Source organism: Rhinolophus sinicus, chromosome 2 (assembly GCF_057876585.1).
Source record: "Rhinolophus sinicus isolate RSI-liver-muscle chromosome 2, RSI-T2T, whole genome shotgun sequence".
NCBI classification, from domain to species: domain Eukaryota; kingdom Metazoa; phylum Chordata; class Mammalia; order Chiroptera; family Rhinolophidae; genus Rhinolophus; species Rhinolophus sinicus.
The window spans coordinates 146907832-146934616 of record NC_142502.1 but is presented as its reverse complement, the minus strand read 5'-3'; the positions used below and the strand labels follow the sequence as shown (position 1 = coordinate 146934616).

General features: G+C 37.9%; 2 protein-coding genes across 6 annotated transcripts in view; both read right to left on the bottom strand.

The window, feature by feature from the left end:
• FAM161A (FAM161 centrosomal protein A) overlaps nucleotides 1-7849 on the bottom strand; it is a 28612-nt gene extending 20763 nt beyond the window's left edge. Inside the window, exon 1 of one of the 5 annotated variants that reach the window (XR_012496371.2) lies at nucleotides 712-7849. Coding sequence is in view for 3 of the 5 variants with exons in the window: in XM_019717620.3 (XP_019573179.3) it covers nucleotides 712-897 (186 nt within the window). In the remaining 2 variants the exon portion in view is untranslated. The remainder of the gene's footprint in view (nucleotides 1-711) is intronic. The other 4 variants (XR_012496370.2, XM_019717620.3, XM_019717606.3 and 1 more) reach the window with 4 other exon arrangements.
• Nucleotides 7850-8004: 155 nt separating this feature from the next.
• CCT4 (chaperonin containing TCP1 subunit 4) lies at nucleotides 8005-20976 on the bottom strand. Its single transcript, XM_019717633.3, has 14 exons — nucleotides 20703-20976; nucleotides 17500-17552; nucleotides 16324-16413; nucleotides 15332-15440; nucleotides 14563-14705; nucleotides 13386-13507; nucleotides 12883-13015; nucleotides 11744-11883; nucleotides 10658-10754; nucleotides 10461-10571; nucleotides 10231-10361; nucleotides 9869-10103; nucleotides 8451-8564; nucleotides 8005-8210 (listed from the first exon to the last, which is right to left on the bottom strand). Exons 1-14 carry the CDS (start codon nucleotides 20827-20829, stop codon nucleotides 8196-8198), a joined length of 1620 nt encoding a protein of 539 aa, XP_019573192.1. The 5' UTR covers nucleotides 20830-20976; the 3' UTR covers nucleotides 8005-8195.
• Between the last annotated feature and the right edge of the window lie 5809 nt (nucleotides 20977-26785).

The window sequence follows — 26785 nt, the reverse complement described above, 5'->3', positions numbered from 1 at the left end:
AGAATTCCCAAATATCTACTGGTTTCTATTAGCCCTGTAGACCATAATGTTTTGTATCTGAGAGGCTTGGGCAAATAGTATTAAGAATCTTTAACTGGAGCTTTATAGCTGCAGGTAGATAGTTAAAATTCAATGTTTCTATACTTTAAGGGAATAGCACAGATGGCAGTCTTGGCCCTCTACCTAGTGGACAGGTGTTCACAACACATATGACACTGAAAAGTGATCAGTGAAAAGGCTATCTCACCCCACCCTGAAGAGCCATTTAGGAAACATTGGGTCTTCAGTAATTTGCTTCTCTGGATGCTTAACTACTATATCTGTGTCTGAGCTATCCACTGAACACTTGATGGTTTTAAATATCGCCTCTTATGTATCGTGTTAAAGGGAATATCTACTTCTGACAGATGCTGGAGAATAAGGACTAAGGTTCTGTACTTTGCACTCTAGTCTAAATAGAGTGAAGTAAACGCTCTCCAAGAAATTTTTACAAGTCTCTTTGGTGAAAATTAGAAGACTTTTCAACGCCTCGCCGCGGTTTTGAGGGGTTTTCATGGGGCCAGAAAGAAGGTGCTGGGCCAGGATTTCCGGATAGGGAAGATCTGGGCAGGGCGCCGCGTTTCCCAGCACGTCGCTCAGCCCAGCGGGGAGGCCGACCGGCCTGCACCCAGCCAGCGCCCAACCCCAGCCCACGTCCCGCCCCTACATTACCAGCGCCCGCGCCGGCCGCACCGCCTCCTCCCGCTCTCCCTGTTTCTCCTCCTCCAAGGCCGCTGCCGCCAGAGCCTCTAAGGGGTCTTCGCGTTGGTACTGGGCGACCCGCGCCCGGGTGTTGGGATTTACCGGGGTTTGGAGACTGGAGGACTCCAGCTCCGCCGCGGGGTACGAGGCGGCCATCAGCTCGCCGCCGAGGCCTGAGCGCCCGCGCCGAGCCCGGGCTGGGAAGCTGGCGCGGCCTCAAGCTACCCGGCGACTCCCTGCTTGGAGTGGGCGGTTACTAGGGGCACAGTAACTAGGGACGCTACAAGGGCCGCGAGGGGCCAAAAGTTACTGAAAATCCTCGCACGCTGCAGGAGAGTCAAGGCGGGCGCTTCCTGGATGATGGGAGTCAGAACTGAGTCTCTGCTGGTTTATTAGAGGGTTGGCAGGCAGAACAGGGCATCGCTTCCCCAGCTTCGCGCCTCACCGCCTAAACGCAGACTTCTCACATTATACTAATAAAACAACTCGTTTTGTGAATAAAGAAAACAGCGCCTTTTCATTCATTGAACACGTTAAAAGAAGACGGCAGCGTTAGAGGAAAGCAGGGGATATTATTGTGTGGTGGTCTCAGAACAGTGGCAAGGTTTGCATCCTGCTACCTAACATGGCTTCCCCCGGAGTCAAAGAATGGAAAGGAGTGCGGTATTTTACTTTGATTGACTTGAGAGCTACCAGAAATCGACCAATCCAGAAAAGGCTGCGAGGTACGCGATTTTTCTTAGTCTGACCAATAAAAGCCCAGAGTTGGGTGGGGCCTAGCCCACCCACCAGTGAGTGACAGTGCAGGTGTTTGCTGCTTGGTTTAAATAATTTTATAGTGGTGGTGTTGGAGGTCCCGAGCTCCCAACAGTAAGGAGAGACACACCTCATCTCCACCTCACCCCATCAACATTTCCCACTGGAGATTTGGGCGCTTCAAACGGCACCTCCCTTCTAAGCCACGTGGCTGTTAAGAGAGGCCTAGCCTGAAAATAGCAGACATGGTGCAGTCTCAGCCACCTGCTACCTAAGTCCCCACTTCCTGAGGCTGAGGCTGTTGTAACTTTCCCTCTCTGTCCTCCAGCCTCCTCCTGCCTGGAGCTGGAGCTCCACAACCGGCCATGGACCATCACCACCATAAAGTTAGTGTGCAGCATGTGCTGTCTAGAACCCAACTCTGAGATCTGAGCCCTTCTTACCAAGCCTTTCTTGTTCGCAGGTCTGGTGTGTCAGCACCTGCAAAATCCCCCCCACTCCCCCACCTCCTTAAGCTGCCCTTGGTTTGAGCTGAAATGTGCTTCTCACAATGAACAAATACTGGCTCAATTCGGAGCAGAAGCCAGAGTTGAAAGCCCATGAGGTATGGACGCCCCAAGTCACCACAGTGGGGACTTCCAGTCATTCACATGCAGCTGGTTCTGTGGCTGCATGTGCCTGTCTTGGGATTTGGGGTAAGCCCAACCCCAAAACAGCAAGACGTGTCTACATGTTGAAGCACTACGAAAGACTAGGCAAGGATAGGCAAGAATAGGATAAGATTGGAATGGAATGAAATGGAATGGAATGGAATGGGAATAGGAATAGGAATAGAACAGAACATGTTGTGTATGTATGTAGAAGAGCTGATAAGTTTCCATTCATCAGCAATATTCTAAATTTGTAGATACCTAATAACTTCAAAGCATATAAAGCAGAAGTGGACATGTCATGCAGGGTGGCATGTGGGGTCCCTGGTACCGCTCCCCACATAACGCAGGATATGGTGAGGCCAAAAAGGAACATCAACGGAGCCATAGATAGGGGAGTCATACCACTATTGTCTCGCTGGCGGCTGGGTTGGAGACACAGGAAACAGGATCCACACGATCTGCAACCTTCCGTCCACTTCTCTGCTAACCAACTAACCCCACTTGCTAACTGCAATCAATGCTTGCTAGCTCACCCACCGTCTTCTTGCTATCCCCTATTTGCTGTTAGTGTAGTCACAGCAGTTATATTAGTGGCCAATGGCTCACTGGGTACAGCTGACGGCCAACTAGCCACAGCTAATGGCCATCCGATCACAGTTGATGGCCATTTACTACCTGAGCCAGCACCTTTCCACGTAAGGCCGAGAGCCTGGGAATTGCACTCCTAGTTCTGTCCCTACAGGACAGAACTACAAGAAGAAAATGACATCTTAAATCATAAGAATTGTTTTTGCAATTTTTTGTTTTCATTTTTATTGGGGAATATTGGGGAACAATGTGTTTTTCCAGGACTTATCAGCTGCAAGTCAAGTTGCTGTTTTCAATCTAGTTGTGGAGGGCGCAGCTCACTGGCCCATGTGGGAATTGAAGCCGACCTTGGTGTTATGAGCACTGTGCTCTAACCAACTTGTTTGCACTTTTGTATTGAGATGTAACACAGTGAAATGAATACGAGTAGACCTTAAATGTACAGTTGGATAAAATTTGACAAATGCATACACTCATGAAATCATACCCTTATTAAAATACAAACATTTCTATTATCCCAGAAAGATCCCTTGTGCCCTTTTGCCATCTATTCCCCATTCCATCCCCTTGACTGTTCTAGAACTTCATATAAATGGAACCATATAATATGTACTCTTTTTGCTCCCAGCTTCTTTTGCTCAGCATACTGTTTTTTTTTTAATAAGATTCATCCATGTTGAATATATCCATGAGTAGTCTGTTCCTTTTTAATTGCTGAGTAATATTCTTTGCTGAAAGAGAGAATAGTTTTCCAACACTGGAAAAATTTTCCTTTTTTTTTTTTTTTTTGGTGCTGCTCATAATGTGATAGTTACAGACAGGCATACTTGTAATATCCAGTATTTACATTGTTTTTATCATTTTCTTAAGTTTATCTATTCACCAGTTGATGGTCCTTTGGGTTGTTGAAGGAGAAGTGTAAGAGATTTATTGGGGGAAATTTCTGTGAAAGAAAAAGGGAGTAGGAAAGTCTTCAGGCCAAGATATAGTCAGATATGTTAGAAAGTGAAGAGGTGAGGGGAGAATAATCCAACTTAATAAGGAAAGAGAGAGAGAAAGAGGAAGTACAGACATACTCAAAGAAAGTAGAAGGAAATAAGCACAGAAATTAGATAAATGGAAGAAATTAAAGAAATGTGCAATAAAGATTTGAGTCCTTCTTCCCAAGCCTTTGTTTGCTCGTTTGGAGTGTGAACAGTGGGGAAGCATCTCCCCCACTCCTCCAATAGAGCAAAATTAAGCTAAAATTCATTCTTTGAAAAGACTAATATAAGCAGAAAAATCATAGAATTATCTCAATACAGAAAATGTATTTGATAAAAATTGACATACATTAAAACAAAAACTTAACTAGGAATAAAAGGAAATTTCCTTAACCTGATAAAAGACACCTAACAATAAACAAAAATAAAATTTAAACAAAATAGCAAACATCATAATGGTAAAAAAAAAAATGGGCAAAACGAAGATGCCCACTATATTAGTTATCTACTGCTATGTAATGTACTACCCTAAAACAATACACATTGTTACTCCACATAGTTTCTGAGCGTCAGAAATTTAGGGGAGTTTAGTTGAATTGTTCAGGATCAGGGTATCTCACAAGATTGAGTCACGCCATTGGTTAGGGCTATGATCTTCTCAAGGCTCAACTGAGAATGGAGAATCCACTTCCAAGCTAATGAGCTTCGTTAGTCAACATGTGGTTGTTGACAGACCTCACTCAGTTCCTAGCTATTGGCCAAAGTCCTCTCCATAGATCTTCTCACACCATAGCAGCTTGTTCCTCTTAGAGCAAATGATTCAGGAGAAAGGGAAAGTCAAAGTGTCCAAGACAGAAGGCAGTGTTTTATAATTTAATCTTTAAAGTCACATACTGTCACTTCTGCTTTATGCTATCGATCATATGCTGTCACCAAATCCTGGTACAATGTGGGACAGGGACTACACAAGAGTGTGATACAAGAAGGCAGGAATTATTAGGTGCTACCTGGGAGGCTGACCACCACACTCACTGATCATTTCTATTCTGCATTGTACTCTAGGTCAGAGCCAGAAAGAAAGGAAGGGCAGAGGGGAAGGTATAAGGATTGGAGAGGGAGAAAAGAACTCTCAATGTTTACAGATTGCTTGTGCAGATCTCCCCCAAAAATAGAGGGAAATTATTAGAGTAATCGAGTTTAACAATGTTGTTGGATACAAAATCAATTCACAAAATCAATCCCATTTCTTTTTGTGCTTTATTTTGGATAGTTTCTAAGGTCCTCTCTTCAAGTTTGCTGTCTTTTTCTTTGGTAATGTCTAATCTGATTTGAATCCTACTCAGAGTACTTTTCTAAAAGATAATGAAGTTTTCATTTTTAGATATTTCATTTGGGTCTTTTATATCTTCCACTTCTCTCATCATGTTCATATTTTCTTTTACATCGTTGAGCACTTATGGAAGATTTATAAAAGCTGTTTTAAGGTCTGATAATTCAGTTGTCATTTTTAGGTTTGTTTCTCTTGGTTTTCTCTATTATTGGTCATAGTTTCCAGCTTCTTTGCATGACCAATAACTTTTTTCTAATTTGTTTCTATTGTGATAAAGTACACATAAAATCTCTTAACCATTTTTAAACATACAGTTCAGTGGTATCAAATATTCATTGTTGTGCAACCACCACCACTATCCATCTCCAGAACTTCTCATCTTGTAAAACTGAAATTCCATACCCGTTAAACAATAACTCTCCATCCTCCCCTTCTTCCAGCCCGTGCAACCATCATTCTATTTCTATGACTTTTGACTTTCTCATGTAAGTGGAATCATACAGTATGTCTTTTTGTGACTGGCTTATTTCATTCAGCATAATGTCCTCAAGGTTCATCCGTGTTGTAGCATGTCAAAAACTCCTTCCTTTTTAAGGCTGAATATTCAAATGTATGTATATACATTTTGCTTATCCATTCATCCATCAGTGGACACTTTGGTTGCTTCCATGTTTTAGCTATTGTAACCAGAGCTACTACAAACATGGGTGTACAGTATCTCTGAGACCCTGCTTTCAATTCTTTTGGGTATATACCCAGAAGTGGAATTACTGGATTTGGTCATTTTAATTTTTTGAGGAACTGCCATACTGTTTTCAACGGCAACTGTACCATTTTACATTCCCGACAGTGTACAAGGGTTCCAGTTTCTTTATATTCTTGACACTTTTTTTTTTATACAGTGGCCATCCTAATGGGTGAGGTGGCATTTCATTGTAGTTTTGGTTTGTGTTTCCCTTTTAGCGATGTCAAGCATCTTTTCATGTGCTTATTAGTCGTATTTCTGCTTTGGAGAAATGTCTATTCAAGTACTTTGCCCATTTTTGAATTGGGTTTTAGTCCTTTATATATTCTGGATTTTAACCTCTTATGAGATATGGGACTTGGAAATGTTTCCTCTTTCTGTGGGTTGCTTTTTACTGTTGTCTTTTGATGCACAACACTTGAAACATCTCATGAAGTCCAATTTGTCTTATATTTCCTTTTGTTACTAGTGGCATATCCAAGAAATTACTGCCAAATTAAATGTTATTAAGATTTCAGGTGTTTTTCGTTTTTTTTTTTTTTTGTCTTACATTTAGGTTTCTAATTTTTGTAGTGTTAGGTAGGTTGTCCAACCTTATTCTTTTGCATGTGGATATCCAGTTTTCCCAGCACTACTTGAGAATTCCCAGGCCATTCCCCATTGACTAGTCATGGCTCCTTTGTCAAAAATCATTCAATCATATTACGTGAGGGTTTATTTCCAGACTCTCTTTTGTATTCCATCGGTATAAATGTCTGCCTTTATGCTGATACCAGTGATTGATTACTGTACCTTTCTAAAGTTTGTAAACCAGAAGTGTGAATCCTCTGGTTTTGTTCTTTTTCAAGATGTTTGGATATTCAGGTTCCCTTGAGATTCCATATGAATGAATTTAGAATAGGTTTTTCTATTTCTGCAAAAATGTCATTGGGATTTTGATAATGGATTGCACTGACTCTGTAGAATCGCTCTGGATAGTATTGTCTTCCAATCCATTAACATGATTGGAATCCATTTGTTTTAATTTTTCAGCAATGTTTTTAAATTTCATTGTGTAAGCCTTTCACCTCCTTGGTTACTATTTTTTTCTTTTTGATACTATTGCAAATGGAATTTTTTTTATAATTTCCTTTTCAAATTGTATAGAAATACAACTGATTTTTGTGTTGACTTTGCTCTACTAGTCCTGACAGCTTTTTTTGAAGAATCTTTAGGGCTTTCTATGTATAACAGAACTTTGTGCTGAATAACTGATAAAAGTTCCAATGTAAATAATTTGGATTAGAGAAGTATTTTTAGGATGTACCTCATTAAGTTTTTTGACAGCTAGAAAAAGCTTCTTTTACAGTGAGCTCCTAATACCCATTAAAAGGGGGAGAGTAAACTGAATTAATAAATTGGCGACAATCCAGAAACAGATATCTGAACATATTAAGAGTTGCCATTTATCAAATTAACTATCCAAGTTTTCAGATACAAAGAAGCTCCAGACTAGTTGGCTGATATTCTCCACAAATGCGATGAAGAACCCTAGCTGCTTTTAGAACACTCTTTGTGAAATACAATAGGAGTTATGGTCCACCTCAAAGGCCTGGCCTTCACCCAAAGGCAAATCAGAAGCCATGAGAACTTTCATAACATAGAGTGCTGGACAAGTTTTTCAAACTCACTAGCTACAGTGTGTGCAGAACTGAAGGACAGAGGCTAAAGTGAGGGCAGAGATGAGATCTTAACACTACTCATGGTGAGATGATGCTTCATCAGGGTAGAGGACATGAAGATGCTAAAAACCACTGAAACAAGACATATTAGTTAAGAATACCTTTTGTACAAGATTTGCTACATATATGCATATTTTATTTATGGAAGAAATCCCAATGAACACAAATATGGTTATTCTTGGAAAAAAGGATTAGGATTATAGGACAGTGGGAGCCTTTCATTTTTCACTTTGTATCCTTCTGTACTGTTAACTTTACAAATACATTACTTTGAGATTTTTATGTAAATGGGTATTTATCAGTGTGATGAGCACATTAGGCCATTTTTCATTCTTGTTTAAAAGAAAAAAGAAAATAGAAACACTTAAAAGTACCCAGGATTAATATCCTAAGGAAGTCAACAGATAAATGTGAATCCATTTTTCCCTTCTTATATAGGTTTTTTAAGAGTATCTGAATGTAGGAAGGGGGAATAAAATAATCCAGCTTTTGAAACCAAATTTTTAATATTTTCATTAAATTGTGTCAATACAATTTCAAGCAAATGCCAACTGGAAGACCAGGCCCAGGAAGTCATAGAGGAAACAATTTTCCAAACAGGAACACCAGTGAGTGATCTTCCACTCCAGCCGCACTATTAATGGCCATAATGGTGCCAGTCAGCCAGTGTTATCCAGATTACCGAGTGTTTACCTAACAAGAGAAAAACTTGAGCTTCAAAACCTTATAATGATAGAATTTTAAGGGTGGAAGACACTTAAGGCAAAAATCCAAATCACCTCTATTTTTACAAGCAAGAAAAGACTAAGATCAGCCTTGTTATCGCCTCGATGAGTAGCTAACATTTACCACCCACTGCCCAAAAAAACCCTCCTAAAAAAAGAAAATCCCTTTCTGACCCTGTTGGAAAATTCTCAATCTACACATACTTACCACATCATCAATTTTCAGAATACTCCGGACAGTTTCAGTTGCTAGGGTCAGTGCACTAACTGAAACCAACAGAGGCTGGACAACCAATTCCTCCAAAATGTTGGAAATACCACCCTGCAAATTAGCACAAATTACTTTTAGTATTTGTAATTACACACATTACCAACTATACTATTACCAGTATGACTCAAGGACTTTTCAAATGAAGTTTTTCCCCTTAGTCTAGTCAAGAGTAAGATACTCTTTACTAAGTAAGCTTTTCTCTACATTGTAGGTTGAATTTCAACTAGAATTTGGAAAAAATGAATTAATGCTGGATTCCCCCAATCCTAACTCCAAAGTATCTCTAATTTAAAAATATCCTGGCAAAAATTAGGTAGAGGATCACAGTGATGAAAAATTATTAGATCTTTAATGCTCAAATCCTCTCTGAATCCTAATTCTGAATTTGGCTAAGTCTGGTCTGCTCTACCTTTACATCTCTCAAATCTCACTTTTAAATTCTTATTGCTAGTATTCTAGTCCCCCTTCTTCCAAGGATTACTGCTGATGGCCATAAGAAGCAATCCTATCTTCCTGTCTTCCCTCCTTGAAATACTTTTATCATTTTAGCATCTTGGTTAAAAAAACTCCAATGGCTCCCAACTACTGGAAAAAACCTGTTCCTGCCCCAATATTCAAGGGCCTCCAAAATTTAGCTTTGATCTGAACTTCTAACCTAAAGTCCACTACGTCACCAACTTACAACTTCTGCTGTAGAAAAAATTAGTAACTTATTGGTCCTTCTCACCTGTAAACCATTTGCTTCCTCATCTGAATTTCCTCATCCCCTACTAACCAACGTTGCATCTTCATAAAGCTTTCACTAACCAGGTACTGCCCTCTTTTGGAGTTCTGTACCATTCAAAAAGTATCACCTTGGATTGTCAGATTTTCCCCATTAAGTATTATTTGTTTCCTCAATAAAAAAAGACATTAACAGAACTAACTCAAAAGGGGAAATTACTGTTCTATGTGGTTACCCGAGATGACTAATATAGGCTGGTAGTTATACCAGCAGCAATGGTTAATATTTAGTGTTTACACTATGCCAGGCATCTTTGTATGAACTTTGTTAGTAATATATCTGACCTCACAATAAGCCTATGAGGGAACTATTAATTGTCTGTTTTTACAACTGAGACTAAAGTACAAACTATGTAACTTGCTGAAAATCACAGGGTCAGTAATTGGTAGTTATGAACAAATACTTTTCACTTAAGGCATCATCTTCTTTCTCACTCAATGAACCTGTAGGTCTCATATTTAAATCCAAGATTACTTTTAATTACAAAGCTTTTCATTCAATAGATAATTACGAAGCTTTAAAAATTTTAATAATCAACATTTTCCATAGTAATCCAAGATTAAATTATTACCTTTCGGACATTAATGCCTGTAGTTTTTTCTCCTTGGGCATGTCGGTTTCTTAGTTCTGTTACTGTAGAAATGGGATTCAGGCCAGCATTTTCAGCTAGTGTAGATGGAATGACTTCCATAGCATCTGCAAAAGCACGAACACAGTAGGATTCCATACCACTCAATGTTCGTGAATATTCAGTTAACCGTAGGGCCAACTCTATTTCTGGAGCACCACCTCCTGCAATAAGAGCTCTGAAATTCACAAACATATTTTTATCTTATTTTAGCCAAGAGAAAGCCACTTTAAATAATTTACTTTTAAGAGTAGTCAAAATGTCGAAGTTTAATGTTCTAAATGTTACTTAGTAATTTATATTACCTCTTCTTCACTAAACAGCGAATAACACATAGGGCATCATGAATGGAGCGCTCAGCTTCTTCAATCACCAGTTTGTTAGACCCACGAACGACAATTGTAACTGTTTTTCCAGGACTTGCACAGCCTGTAATCTTTAGTAAACAAATTCCAAATTAGGTATTTGGTGTGAGGATTAAAAAATTAAGAAACAAAAAACCCAGGCAAATAAAGCTTAATTCTAATACCGTTACCTTGAGCAGTTTCCCAGAACCACTTAAATTAACCTCCTCAGCTAACTCAGCTGATCCCAGCATGTCAGCAGTGAATTGGTCAATATGAGCAACTGGTTTGGTTCCAATTGTCTGGGAAAAATAGTCAAATCCACAAATTAAGATAACATTTGATTATTGGTCATTGTCACACATGCAAATATTAGGTGTATTTTTACCTTACAAATGAATTCAATGTCTTCTCTTTCAACATCCTTAACCACCATAATCTTCATTTTGTTCAGGAAATGTAATGCAAGATCACTAAGAGCATCTCTAAAATACAAAATCAGTGATTATGCCAGTGTTAGGATTAAAAAAAACACATTTTGCTGTTCAACGCTTTTTTAAAAAGATTTTCGTTATTTTACTGTTGTTTAAATGACCAATGACTTTGTGAAGGAGATGCTTTACATCTCAGCTTACCGGGTTTATGAGCTCAAAATTCTGAAATAAATTTCCAATGGATAATATTAAAACATACCCCAATAACACTTTTATAAAACACAATAATTGTCATTTTTCTTAATACTAAATGAGTATATCGCTGATAAAACTTTATTGGTATTTTCTGAATTTAGACTGAAGTATGATTAATTCAAGACCACAAATTTATACTTTCCCACACATTATCTGAAATGATCTTGACAACCCTGTAATACCAGAAGGGTGAATATTACTACCCTTGTTTTACATATAAGCTTTATGAATTTTGAGAACAATTTACTCAAGGTTAATAGCTGTTATATGACTTGGGAGAGAACCAGGTATTCTAACTCCAACAGGATTTCTATATAAAACGAGCATAACATTAATAGAGTACATGGGACTGTGTTTACCTATTTAGAATAAAAAAAAAAAGGGATTAATCCAAACTTTGGATAATTGTTTCAATCCATGGGCTATCCACTATTTCCCCCAAAAGAGCTTCTATTTAAATTTCAAAGTAAACAACTGCATGAACCCTTCAATAAACGACTTTTAGCTAGTTTATTAATTTTAGACCAAACTTAGGTTTAAAAAAATACAAAGCATTCCATTTAATTGCTACTTAGGGTCTTGGTCTAGAAAGATTATATATCCTATACTTAAATTATTACAATGGGAAGATAAATCACTTTAGAGGATTTATCTAAATAAATGTCTCAAAATGTAGACATTAAATATCTAGTGGTTTACCCACCTTAAAAGTTCCTTTAAAAATTGCTAGAGGGGATCCAAAATCAATTATTACTAAGAGGCGAACAAAATAAATAGCCCCAGACCTTAGAATAGACTTCTGTATGAGAAGAACATTACATCCGGTTTTCTTAATTTGCTTCACCAAATTTAGAATATAGGCTCTCTCCTCTCGCAGCACTCGGTCCATCTGGACATAGTCAGAAACTACTATTTGATTATCCATCTGTTTAAAAAAATAATAATTTTCATTGTAGGAGTTTTAAAGTGAAAAAGACTTTTTAATGAAAATACTGTTGTATAAATTCAATCAAAATCATACCAAGTAAGAAATTATATACAGACATGCATACAAAAAGTCTGGAAAGATGAATATACACCAACCTTAACTTAGGGAGTTTACTATGATTTATACACCTTGCTGTGTGTATTTTTGCAAGTACGTTTTTGATAATCAAAAAATGGAAAATGATTATCCTATTTTCTGAACATGCCAATTCTCTTCATACAAATATATTACTGAAATAATTTCACTTGCATCCTTCTTACTCTATGGCTTGTTATGTAAATTGGTATGCTGAAAGAATGTACCAAGGACGTATCTGGCTTATATCAAAGACCTATAAAACAACATTAATTTTTGGATGGGCTAAACTTTTGGGAAACATTTAAAATGACTAAACAGGAAACCTGTATGCTAACACAATGTGAAATGAGAGCAAATCTGAGAGAGATAATAAGACCAACCACCCCCTTTAGGAAATGGCACGTAGGCCTGATAGATATGGGACTATCTTAAATAAAAACAATTTCTTCACAGCATGGATATTATACTGGCTTAAAGTTTCCTTTGTGCAAATGTAGGACAAAAGATCTGCCTGCTACTGTGGGATGGGTTAAGGTTTCTCAGAAAGCAAGAATCTAGAAATTCCACTTACACTGTAACTTTTCATAACCTGTTTTTATTATTTCATACATTTCCTTGTTTGTCTTCATCTATAAAGTAAATCAATGATCAATTTCAATGAATAGCTAATTGAGGCTGTAGATTTGTCATGTCTAGCATCCAACAATTTCTACCGTTGTCTCAATTTTATTAATTCCTTTGAGATACATGTTTTTTATCACTAGCATCAGTATATTCTATTTTTATAATAATGAGTAACTGAGGTATTAGAAGTTAAAACACATAAACAAGGAACCAATTTAATTAGGTTCTACTTACATCTGTTTTGGGAGCAGATAAGCAGAATTGAATAAGCCCAATCTTAGCCTTTTCAACTCTGGTTATGCCAGAATTTGCCACCTTTTGAGTGAGAACCAGCCCTTCCACCATTTCACAGTCATCAATTGTCCCACTAAAAAGAAAACAAGGAGGGAATAGTCAACGGGACAAGGAGGGAATAGTCAACGGGGTAGAAATCTGTGAGTTTAATAGACTGTTAACAGATTAAAAACCACCAGTCCAATAAAACGTTTCAGCCTCACTCACACTTGTGCCTCATTCCTGAACCTCTGTGATCACACTACTGCCTTGCCATCATAAGGAAATATAAATTCTTCAGAGTCCCACATTAATACAAGTTCTCATGAAAACAAAACCAAAAAGAAAGCTTTGTGACTTCATCTAGGTATCTTTCATTTAAGCTTTTTTTATTTTGGGCAATACCTTAAGTTTATTTCCAAAATTAATTTTTATTAATAGAAGTTACAATTAGAAATGCTTACCCAAGTTTCTTAACTATTTTAATATCTCTAAGATCTACGCTGGTAGCTGTGGCGGGGTCAATCACTCTCATCACTGCATTTACACTCATTGGAGAAAGCAGACTTGAATATTGAGAGACAACCTAGAATTAAAAAAAAAAGTCAGCTACACAATAGAAAATGTCCTACTTGTTTACTAACAAAGATATTCAAGAAGTAATCTTAATCACTTTTTTTGGTGGTAGGCAGTGTGAGGGAAGGTGAGAATGAAAACTGTCTTTTCAACTCAGATTGCCAGTCACCAAGGGCACAAATAAAAATATGTATGCTTGCTTTCCTCTTTCATTAATATAGTAGATGGACTGTCAAGATTACTAACAATTCTACAGGAAATCCAAAAAAGCAAATTAATGTGTAGGTTTCCTAGCTAACATGAATTTGTGATCAGAAGCTATGTATGTGTACGCCTAATACTGAGGAGCTGATAAAAATAGCTAACGTTTATTGAGCACTTATGTGCCAAGCAGTGGTCTTAGCACTTTACATTCATATATTCCTTCAACCTTCAGATGAAGAAATCGAAAGTCAAACAGTTTATAGTTAAATGATTGAACCCAAGCAGTCTAGAATCTATGACCAATGTTGTAACTTAATTATGCTATTCTGCATTAGTTCTGGGGATACCAATATTATCTAGCTCTCACATTTAACATCTGAAGAAAATGAATGTATGAATATAATACTGATGAAAAAGAAAAAGAATGGGTGTTTGTATGACATAGGATACGACAGAAAACAGGTGACATGAGTTCCCAAGAAATTTAAAAGAACACCACTGCTTTAAATTTCAGAACTATGCAGCAGCACAGATATTAGTCAAGAGATGGGACTATGGATGGGCAACCCTGTTCTGGTTTCAAACCTCAGCTCTACCCCTTATTAGTGGGTTTTGGATGAGTTATTTAACTTCACTGGACCTATTTTCCCATCTGTAAAATGGGGATACAATCTATCTGAAAGCCTTGAAAGAGTACATTATACTTGAATTCAGCTATACAAATGACCTTAGTTACCTAGTCACTCTTGAGATTTAACATTTATGAACTGTACAGCATCAAACAAAAATCACAGCCTAAGAGTTGCAGTTCTTAACGAAACAAACTGTAATTTTACAATGATCCCTTAGTGCTTGTCTCACCTTTGAGTTCAATGAAGTGGTTGCACTATTTAACAAAGTTTCTCTGTCACTCAGTTCCACAGGTCGAGACATGTCAGTTAAGATTTCAATACCCTTTTCCAAAGCCTTCTGGAATGACTCGGAAATGATGGTTGGATGAATCCCTATCATTTGTGAAAATCTAGTTATTTAATTATAACAGATATGCTACATATTTGACACACTTAAAAGTTTTCCATTCATTAAAATGTCAAAGCAGTCATAAATTTTAAATTATTACCTAGATTAATTTATGATTCAGTGATAAATAACAATGATTTGAATAACCTTAACTGTTAATCATGGCTAATAATTTATTTTCATTTAATTTGGAACAGACCAATTATATCACATGTGATATTTAAAACTGAAACCAAATTTTATACTTTTCAAAACATCACAAATCTAGTAAGTAGAATAAGTGAGTGGAGACTCACTACTATGATTAGGAACTATTTACTAGAGCAAGAACCCATGCTTTCTCTCTCAAATCACCATTCTCATCCATACCTAAGATTAGTAACACCACCACCACTTATTTTTCAAAAGCAAAATTCTATCATGCTCCATTTAAAATGAAGCTTGGCAAAAAAGAGAAAAGAAAAAACCTTCTAATTCATATAATAAAGTGCTAAATTTAATCTAAAAATTCCTAGCAAAAAGGTTATTCCAAATTAAAGCTGAAATCTCACATTACCTAGTAACTTTTGGCCTTTACTCAGTAATAAAGCATGTTCTATGTTCTACCTACCTTTCTGAAGAAGCTTGGTACAGGAATCTAAGAGAGAGCCAGCAATGATGACCACTGATGTGGTGCCATCTCCTGCTTCTATATCTTGTGCCTTAGACAGCTCCACCAGCTAATTGAACAGAACACACTAAGTTATTCAATGAGAAATGTGAGAATCCAAATAACATCAAATTCAAATATGAAACAAATGGCCTTCACATCAGTGTCACAATTTGATCACCAACACTGTTAAGAGTCAATAGAATTCTTAACTTTTGATTTGTTGCCTACCTTGGGTTTCATTTTAAAATAACTGACATACTTGTAGCACACAAAATTCGTCTTATATACTCTTTATTATGATTTCTGGTTCAGACTGCGGGTTGTAAGTTTTTGCTTCCTGTTAGAAAGCATAAATGATGTTGTACCATGGGTACCTTGTAGACTTAGAAGCCATGAAGTGGGGCATTCCAGAGGAGAGCAGTGTCAGTTTGGAGTCCTCTCCCAAGTTTATCTGAACTGACCCCGTATGAACAATATTTGATTCACTTAAAAAGTCATCTTCACATAATTCAAAGGGATTTTTTAATAGGCAGGATTTTCTTTTTGTCTCACTTCGACACTGGAATCATATTGATATATGACTTTTAGCTGAATTGGTAATTGTTTTTTAATAAACATCACTGTAAGTACAGACACATGATTTTGCACACAAATTACTTTTCTCTCTTCCAGCTACCACCCACTGAACTAATAATTTGTACCATTTCATGTTTTTATCTCTTCCTTTCTCAACTGTATGGCACATTCCCGTGGGCAAGGACAGGGACCTTCCACTGAGGACCCCAATGCTAGACACACAGTGTATCCTAAAAACATGCCTGTTTAGCCTAACGAGAAAAAATTTCACAATCCATAAATGGTATCATGTAATCAAATAAAACAAATGTAACTGTTTACCAAATGTCAAACCATACACTTAAAAAACCCACCTCATCTAAAATTATACTTACCATTCTTGCTGCTGGATGTAACACTTGCATTTGTTTCAGAATGGTGGCACCATCATTTGTAATGGTCACATCGCCTTTTCCATCTTGAATCTGGAAAGTTTTTTTTTTTTTTTTTAAAGTTGTGCTTTCAAAATGTTGTTTTCTCTACCCAGCATTAATGACACCCTAAAAGCTCTAATTTTACTACTTCTTGGTAGAGAAGTTAATCTGTTTGCATAGCTTACAACTGTGCTTAATTTCAAACTTTCTTCCCTTACATTAGTATGATTAAGAACATGCATAGTAGTCTAACTTTACAAGTGAAACTGCTGGCTTTGTTACAGCTATTTTTTCTTTGTGTAAAAGAGAAGGAATCTAGACACTAAAAAGGATAGGAAAAATACTATAAAGAATCACTATCATTCCTGGGTTCATATCAATAATAACAATACTATGGATCCTCAAAAAGAACACCATGAATGATGAACAAAATTCGTTTTTTTTCCTTGAATATTAGCTATCACTTTCTCAAATAAATTTTTATTTTTCAATTATCATCAACATGTGTTAGTTTCAGGTATACAACATAGTGATTAGACATTTATATAACTTACAAAGTAGTGAACACAATTCTCATACTCAATTATTTCTTAGTATCCTCAGTAAAAGGCAGAAAGCACTACTAGCAAGGACAAATGTTAAGATATCCAGAATGAATAATGATCTGTGTATTATCCAGAAAATGCTCTATCTTGTTTCCTTACCTCTCATTTCAGAAGTTAACTAGCACTGAATTTGAGGGTGTATTACTTAAAAAGCCATTGGAATGCATCTGTTTTATGCTGCCAGTCTACAAAACTAGAAATACAGAGTTGAAATCCCACAGACCTGTCAGGTGACAGAGTTACATCAATAAGGAGTACTGAACTTAAGCCCTTATACCTACCTTTACTGTACTTTCTATCTAACTACACAACAGATAACTATTTTTGTGTACATACTTTCATTGTCTAAAAAGCATTAAACAAACAAAATAGGAATTATAGTTAAGTCCTGTTCACCCACCAGTAATCCATCACTCTTCTGAACTCTCAAAGTGCCTTCCCAACAATATTTTTTAAACAGCATATCTTAACCCTCTATCGAGATCCTGCAGTGTGGACAGTTGCATTTAATAAATAATGAATTAGTTTTTACCATTTTATCCATTCCTTTTGGTCCAAGGCTTGTTCTAATAGCATCAGCAACAGCTGCAAAAGAAAAGAAAAAGAAATCAAGATTCTTTAAAGCACAAAGTATTTCTCTTCTCAAATGATCATTTTGTCCTTACTAAGAGAGGGTGTAGAACCATTCACTGTGTACACTAAAGAAAATTCATTGTTTAATAACAATCTACTGGAAACAGAATAATTTACTCCTTTAATTGTATGACACATATTTCACGTTTTGGTTCAAGTCACAATACATAGTATTCATGCTCTGCCTCTGGCAGAATAAACTCTTGAAGATTTATCTAATTTTCCTTTAAATATCAAAATGATAGTCTAGCTTTGATTGTGGACTGTATTCTTTTCTCCATTCTTTAAAATAAGACAAGCAACAATAGGACAGGCTAGCCCTCTTACTCTATAATTAACTTGTTTACTCTGTCTCCCCTAACTAAAGAGTGTAATTTCTTAGGGCAGACTTTTGTTCACTAATGTGAAGCCGATATACAGATGGCCCACAGTAAGAAACAACCTTTGATCCTCACCTCCAAAAAATAAAAAACCCAAATGTTAACAAAAAAATCAAAACTAAAATCATAGCTTTCAGTCATGATCAGTATGTTATGAAACATCTCTGGATACAGTCTACCATTCCAAAGTTACTTATTATCTCACCATAAAAATGTTTCTACTTCATTTTCATTAGTCCATTGACTACTTTTTGTTAGCCCACTTACTACTAAATGTTTCATTAGTCCACTTACTACTTTTTAAGAGAAACTGGAATTGATGAACAATACTTGACCCCTTTTCTTTGACAAGTCCAGGACAAATAATTAAACCTTCCTCTTTCTCACATACCATCTCATTCCATATACACAGGGCTGAGATTGTGCCCTAATCGTTTTTGTGTGCTCCACAAACTAGCATAATGATTTTCCCCATCTTGTGTGGTCGATGATATATAATCTTACAGAGCTAAAGAGAAAATATTTGGTATAACTTAAAAATTGTTTCCTACTTATTTCATAGTTAGGGGCTGTTCCTAATTACCCAGTCAATATTATTACCCTTTCAGGCAATTTCAGTGGACCCCCATGGCCATGATTCTACAAGCACACTAATACACTTTAAAAAAGCCCTTATATTCATCTACATGAAAACTCTCGATACACCATCCAAAACAAAAGATTTTAGACTGCTTACATCTCTGAAAGTGGCACATAGTACTGTCTCTTGAACGACTCATACTGAACAGTACTAGAACTACTACTATTTTGTGTGTGTGGTTTTTCACATTATCAATTAATGGTACTATTAACTTTTCTGGTAACATCAAAATAAAAAACTGGTTCCCCAAATTAAACTAACTATGCACATGGCAGCAGTTTTTCTCCATCAGTTTGTAGGGTTTTGTCTAACTGGGAAAGACTAGTTGTGTCCCTTTGCTCTATGAGCTCTGCTTACTTAAAAAGGTCAGGATTATAGGTAATTTAGGTGGCCTCTTCTTCCTACATGCATACCTCCCTTGTTCCAGTTTCAATTCTCTGTTCACTGCTGTTTCAAAGGTTACCAAAATAAACCTTCCATTCTGTACCTTCCTTGTTTGTTGAAAATCTACCATATTATATAGCTATTTTGGCCCTCCAGATGGCCCCAGAATTTATCTAACATTTTGTTTCTAATGTAATACATCTAAGCTTCCACTATGCTCCCTAGATAACCATCTACCAAATCTTTACTTCCGGGTATGTTCTCTCCTGAACTTGCAAATGACTCCTAAATCTACCCATCTGGTCATTCTGATCTCTCCAACTCATTAGGCCCAAATTAGAAACTATTCTCTTTTATTCCACCGTCATTTCTCCAGTGTACAGTAAGTCCTGACTTAATGTCATTGATAGGCTCCTGGAACTCTGGCCAAGAGACATAAAACCAATTTTACCACAGGCTAATTGAGAAAAACAAGTGTTAAGTTCCTAGGGCATCTTATCAACAATATAAAGAAACCACGTTGAACCAAGACATTATTTGAGGAGCTGCTGTATATGTATTTCTTTGGCATCATCATACCCTCAGTCACTTGGGCTGATGATCTCAAACGTCTGTAAGTAAGGCTGTATTTTATATATGCAGCTTTTCATATGCTTTCTTATTTAATCATCACAGAAACCCTACAAATTAGCTAGTCCTCATTCTACTGAAGAATGATCTGTAGCTGTGAGAGTTATGTCAAATCCTTTCCTGGACACCAGACCCTACAAGATTGGACCCACCCTACCCTTCCAATCTCATCTGTCACTTCTTCATGCACCTTACTCTCTAACCCAAGTGAAATACTCTCTGTTCTCAATACACATCAGAGACAAGATCTCGAAGCCTTTGTTCTCACTTTTCCTTCCAGACTCTAACTCAACTCGATTTCTCTTAATCCTCACAACGCTTAAAAACAAACAAACAAACAAACAAACAAACGTTTTCTTCCTCCATTTATATTACAGGTAAGGACACCTTGGCTAGAAGTTAATGGTCACAGACCAGTAAGCAATGGTAACAGAGAATGAAACTCGGGGTCTTGATTTCCACCAATGCCAAAGTGTTCTACAAAACAACCAAAACAGCAAACTGTCCATGTTTCTTGATTTGCTTGTGTTTGGTTGCACATGCAGAGGGCATAAAAGAACAATGTATCGTCCCACCATTACTCTTAAACAAGACGGGTCTGTTCCCCACAGCCTAATACAGAGGGACCCTCCCCAATTTAAGCATGAAGAGTACACCCAATTTGTTTCAATAGTTGTGCCGTGCTTAGCTTATTTAAGTGATATTTTTATAAGAACAAGAAAACAAAGTATCGTGCAAACGTTTTACCAGTGGAACCAGTAAGATAAGCGACAGCTCTAAACTATCAGAACCCAAATGCGGGCCTTGGCTGCTGAAGTGTGACGAGTGAGCCAGGATGAAAAATTCTGAGCGTCTAAGACCCGGAGTAAGTCCATAGGCCTCCATACTCGGGGCCAGGAATTATCGGCAGAAAACAATAAGGTTCCCTCCACAGAGATGCTTCTACTGAAGAGCAGACAAGAGACGATCATCTGACGGAATAAAACATGAGCCACGCCAACCCAGTAACAGGGTGAGAGCGCAGAGCTCGACCCCGCAGGGTCGCGGGTCAGACCCGGGGAGCGATACCTTTGGCGGCAGAGATGTTGCTGAAGCGGATCTGGGCCGGCTTGTCGCGGTCCTGATAGGCGCTTCTGCTGCGGCCGCCAGCAGCCCCGGTGGGCGCCCCGCCGCGAGGTGCCACGTTCTCGGGCATGGCAAGCTGGGCTGGGTCTGCGTGGGCTCCGGGACGACGGATGGATGCGGATTCCGCCTGGCTTCGGAGTAACGGTTCGGGACCAACGATTTCACGAACCTTCCAGAAAGCAGCGCCGGCTCCGAGCGGAGGAGGCGGAGAAGGGGTCCTGCCTCGCGGCGCGGTGCCGGAATGACGTAGCAGGCTGCCCGCCGCGCGCCGGGTAAGGGGACTGAGCCGGGGAACTCGGAGTTCGCAAGGGATTGTGGCTCCGGGCGCTCGGGGTCCAGCGTCGGCACCGGGGTGGGGCGGACTCTTCCGAGGCAGATCGGACAACCCGCTATTTTAAAGGCGGGTGTCGGGACACCCACATCTCCCACTTCCTGGTCCTCGGCTGTGAGGTCCCTTGCGTGAACTGGAACTAAACGTGATTGCGGGGTGTGGTTCGCTGCCTGTTCCTGCTGATCGCGTGGGGCTGAACCTCTGGCTGTTTCCCGGCCTCATGTACCTGTATCATACTCAGTTTTATTCATTTTGCAAGGGAGTCGGGAGAGAGATTTGGGATGGGTGGTTTCTTTGCCTTAAGTGTTGGAGTTGTTTCCTGTTGATTGATACCGAGTGGTAAAGATTTAAATACACCCTCGTTAAATACTAGAGAATTTTAAAAGTTTTAGAGCTGTGATTGCCTGCAGAATCAGGACTGCCTCACTAGTTAGTACAATGCCCTCGCTTTAAACACTATTCTAAATAACGTAGTCACTGGCTTTTAGAGAGCCTAAGCATTTTAATGATGATCATTCAGTTCAGCGCAGTGCTAAACCCTTGACACGTTTTAGCTCGTTTAATCCTCACAAAAATATGAAATAGGTGCCCTTACCTTTTTCATAGTAGAGAAGACAACTGAAGGTCTTTGATTCATTTTGTTCTTCCCTCATCCAAAGCCGCCTTTTTTTTTAATTTATTGGGGTGATAATTGTTAGTAAAATTACATAGATTTCAGGTGTACAATTCTGTATTACATCATCTATAAATCCCATTGTGTGTTCACCACCCAGAGTCAGTGCTCCTTCCATCACCATGTATTTGTCATCCAAAGCCTTCTAATTTTACCTCCTTTATATCAAGAATCTGTCTCATATTCTCTGTCCTTTAGATACCATAGCCTTAGATCAGACCCACGTCATTTGATTACTGTGACAGTCTAACTTTGGCCTCCCCTGCTTCTCCAGTTCCTTTGGCACACAGCTACCACAAAGGCATCTTAAAAACTCAAATCTGATGTTCTTACTCCCCTGCTTAAAATCCTTCAGTAACTCCTCAACGACCAAGTATGAAAATTTGCATTATGTGTAAACTCTCCCTCTCTGTGTATGACCCAAGCCCTGTTAATCTTTTCAGGTTTATAACCCTAGGCTCCTATTTCCATTCTTGCTACTGCAGGGCAGGAAAATATCTTTTTCCTTTTATCCTTCTAGGTTCTTTGCTGGGGCTCTGTAACAAAAGACATTATTAACAAGAAGAAAGCATACTGATTTGTTTAATAGAAGTTCTATGTGACATTTGAACCTTAATAAGGAAATGAACACCTGAAAAAGTGATTAAATTTGAATTTTTTTTACTGTATTTGATGAAGAGTGGAAAGTTGTGGGAAAATGTGGACAAAAGGCTATGAGCTAAGGGTAATAAGCAGCAAGGCTTGTTCAGTTTAGATTCCTCTTGGCCTCCCACCGTCTTTGGAGATAGGAATGCTCTGGGTATAGGGAGGACACTTCACATGAGGGTCTTAAGACCTGCTTCAGGTGAAAAGGGGGGTGTCAGTGTTCTTGTACCTATGGTTTCTCAAGTTCTGTTTCTCATATTTCTTCAAATATTCAATATGCCACAGGGTAGTGTGTCCTGAACCCCGTCATTATACTATGGGTCTCACCACTTCTGTTTTATGCCTTTATATGTAGGGACATGCTGTTTCCCCTGCAACATGTCCGGCTGTTTGTTGGTTTGCAATCTGAGGAGCTTCCTGGGTGAAATCTGAAACCAGCACCACACCCCTCTTCCTACAATAAGAGCAGAGAGAGACTGAAGAAAGAGGCAAACCACTCCAGATAGGTAGGTGGCAGTTTTAGTAAGGAAGGAAACTTATTTTTGAGCTTGTCTTGGGTCGTCACAAGATGAGTAGATTTTTGCACCTGCCCACCAGAATCTTAAAGTTTATATAGAAGCCTTAACTGGGCTCAGTCATGTATATCACCCAGGTGTTCTCAACATCTTAATCTCATGGCTATGTCCTTGGATCTGCTCCTACTGTGGGAATGGTGGGCAGAACATACTTGCCAAGGACAGGGGAAGTGGGTGAGGAGCCTCTGATTGCCTGGGTCCAGCTTGCAGGGTAACCAGTGGTCATGTCCTCTCAAATTACCTCTTCCAACATGTCACCATTAGGCTTCTCCTTGACCTACTGAAGCTGAGTTAATGTTTTTCTTCCACCACCAAATCTGATACTAGTTATTTCTAAGTACTAAGTAGTAACAACCTTAGTTCATTGTATTTTAATCATTTGTTTATGTAGAGGAGGAAAAAAGAATTTTCCCTCTAACCTTTTGAGTTCTTGTCTGGGACCCCCCTATAACAAAAGACTGATTAATGAGAAAAACAAATTTATTAACATGTATACCCCATGTATACATGTGAGATACCCAGGGAAAAAGGAGTAACTCAAAACACAGTGATTTATAACTCCAATTTATGTACCATCTTCAGCCAAGGATGGAAGATAGGTGTCAGAAAGGCTAGTTATGGGGAGATAACCAGAAAAAGCAAGGTAAACAAGAGTAAGGTTTGTTATGCAGTTTTAAATTGGTATCTTTTTCATTAATAAGGGTTTAATGTTGTCTCCTGGGATTAACTTTTTTCCGTGGTAGACAGAGGGAGAGGGACACATTTTGAAAATTTATGTCCTGCTTTTAGGGCAAGCAGGGCCTTTCTTGTATTTGTTTCTTCTCAGTTGCCTTCAGCTCAAAATAATCCTTATTCCAAATTGGCACATTTTAGGGTGGCATATTCTGCTACCCTTCATTTGCATATAATTTTCCCTTACCAGAATGTAAGATTTTAGGGCACACTGTCATATTCATTTCTGTATCCCCTGGAGCCTAGCAGAATGGCCCAAAACTCCCAACTAATATCTGCTAAGGAGCTGCTTGAGTGGAGAGTGAATGGTACTTAAAGTAGAATTGGAAAAGGTGGAGTAGAGATAGGGAACAGGGAGAATTTATTGCAAAACTTTGGGGCTTCTGTGTTTGCAAATTATTTCGGTACACATTTTAAATTTTAATGTTTTCAGAGATGGGGAATCTTATAAAAATACCTATTGCTGGCCCGGGACCAAATAGCCTGTGAGCCATGAAAGGGTAGTTGAATCGGGGAAGGTACCAGTTGTTTAAAGGAACTTGAGAATGGAAACCTATTTAGCAAGAATGAAAAGGAAACCTGTTTACCGGGAGGGCTGCTATTGGGTGCTTGTAGCTTCTCCTTGAGCCAAGGCTTCAGGATGTTTTCTTTGCTTAAGCAATCCTTTTAATAGGCCTAGGCCCAGGTTTGTTGTCTGTGAAACAGGTTGTGTTTTGAGATTTAATAAAGTAAAGCTTTGTGCTTTGAGCCTCTTGTTTCAAAGGCATTCTAAAAATGTGGCTGGTACCAACCTTGAACAGTTGCATTGGCAGTAGCAGCCCCTGGTGGCACAGGATGATTTTCTTTCATGGAACACCTCCGTGTTTTGGAACTTGCTATAGGTTCAGGCAGGCAGTGATATGTACATGTATTACATACATTGGAATAGGAGTCAAACAGTGGTAGTGATGTACAGATTGCTCTCCTGCTTTTAAAAGAGTAATCTATTTCTGTTGAGTATTAATTAGAGCTGCTCGAATGCTGAAAGGGAGTTCTTAGGCAAATGGAAAACTAGGAGGTTTATAGAAAGACTTCAGAAGGGTAAATTCATGCCTAGATATTGCAGAGTACATTTGGTGTATATTTGCGTTTTGAGGGGAAAGTAACTGAGGCTTCTATCAGATTCTGAAAACTTCTATCAGATTCTGAAAATGTTATCAAAACGTTTAGGAAACACTATGTAAGGTGCCTATCTTTTTTCAGTCATATAGAACACATATGTTCCTTTAAAGCTTTTCATTAAAAGAAGTTTGATTTTAGGATAACTATCTTATCTTTTTATTACCTAACTTTTTATTACAGTAGTATTACATGTACACTGTAGATATTTAGAAAAATCAGGTAAGCAGAAAGAAGAAAATATAAACCATCCTCAATTACTCAGAGACATACTCTATAACCGTGTTGGTGAATAACCTTTCAGACTTTTTCTATGCAGGTTAATAGATTCAACTATATAAACCCAAGGAAAATATTGCAATATAGGTGACAAACAATATTCCAAATGTATAAAGAGCTCTTAGAAATCACTGAAGTGACGGAAAGCCCTGTAGAAAATTGTCAAGAAAATAGGTAAGAAATACAAGCAGTCAATAAATATATATATATATAAAAGGATTCACTCTTAAAATGTAAGAAATACAAATTAAAACAATAAGATAATGTTTCTCATGTATCAGATGGCAAAGATTATAAAGAATAATACTGGTCAGTGTTAGTAAGATTTCATGGAAATAAATGAATACAGCCTTTCTGGTGGGTAATTTGGAAGTCATGTGCTTAATAGTGCTGTTTCCACTTATAACCCTTTTATTTTTCCATTACATCGACCATTCTCTGCAACTACTATGGGCACACTGAACACAATGCATAGTTTATCTCAGATTCGCTTTTGGAGCCATAAAAGTATCTCTGAATTTGCCTTTTAGAAAATTAATTCCTTTAGGGAAAGAAGTGTGTTACATCTTTTCTATGATAAAGAATGCCTCTTGACTTCAGGCAAACACTGGATAAACATTAACTAAAACAGTTAGAGCACTGATTCTTTACAGTGCAACAAAGCGGCACTCCTTTGAAAGGGGTATTTCAGTTCTCACAATAATGGGGAAGAATGACCCAAGCTAGACAGGCCAGGGATTTAAGACATTCTGCCATGCAGGGGACATTCATGTAGGTGCAACATCTACCTGTTTGTTATTGTCTGAGCCTGAACTCTAACTCCATTGTACATATAAACACAGTGTATTTTTAGAATGACTTTAAAATACAAAGAACTTACTGGCTTGCAATTACTAGGAAAAATGAGGGAAAAATGTTTTTTGTTCTGAACTTTACCAACCATTGTTCACATTTCACAAGATCATGTTACCAATAGTTCTCTCTCTCTCTCTTTCTCTCCAGCAATACAGCACACCTGTATTTGTAGAAGTCACAGGTGGTTCTACATAAAGATGCAGGCATTGGGCTACTTAATGTCTCCTAGTCACAGCGTAGTTGTGTCCAAACATTTAAATACATATATTATAAGTGACATTCCTTTTATTTTTTATCCTAAGTTATAATTGGGTCATTATATTGATTTTTAAATTGAGATATAATTCACATATTGTGAAATTCATCCTTTAACGTGTACAGTTCAGTGGGTTATAGTATATTCACAAAGTTGTACAATCATAACCACTATCTAATTCTAAAACATTTTCATCACTTCCCCAAAAGAAATCTGGTACCCATTAACCCCATTCCCTCTTCCTCCAGCGTCTGGCAACCATTAATCTACTTTCTGTCTATAGATTTGCCTATTCTGTAAGTTTACATAAATGGCATCATATAATAGCTTACCTTTTGTGTCTGCCTTTTATTTAGCATGTTTTTAAGGTTCATTTATGATATAGCATGTGTAAGTACCTCATTCTTTTTTATGGGTGAATAATATATTGATTTTTTGAAATTACATGGGTACACAGTTTATTATCTATGCATTTAATTTCAGGATAGTAAAGAAGGTGTTGACAAAATATTTGTTATGGAA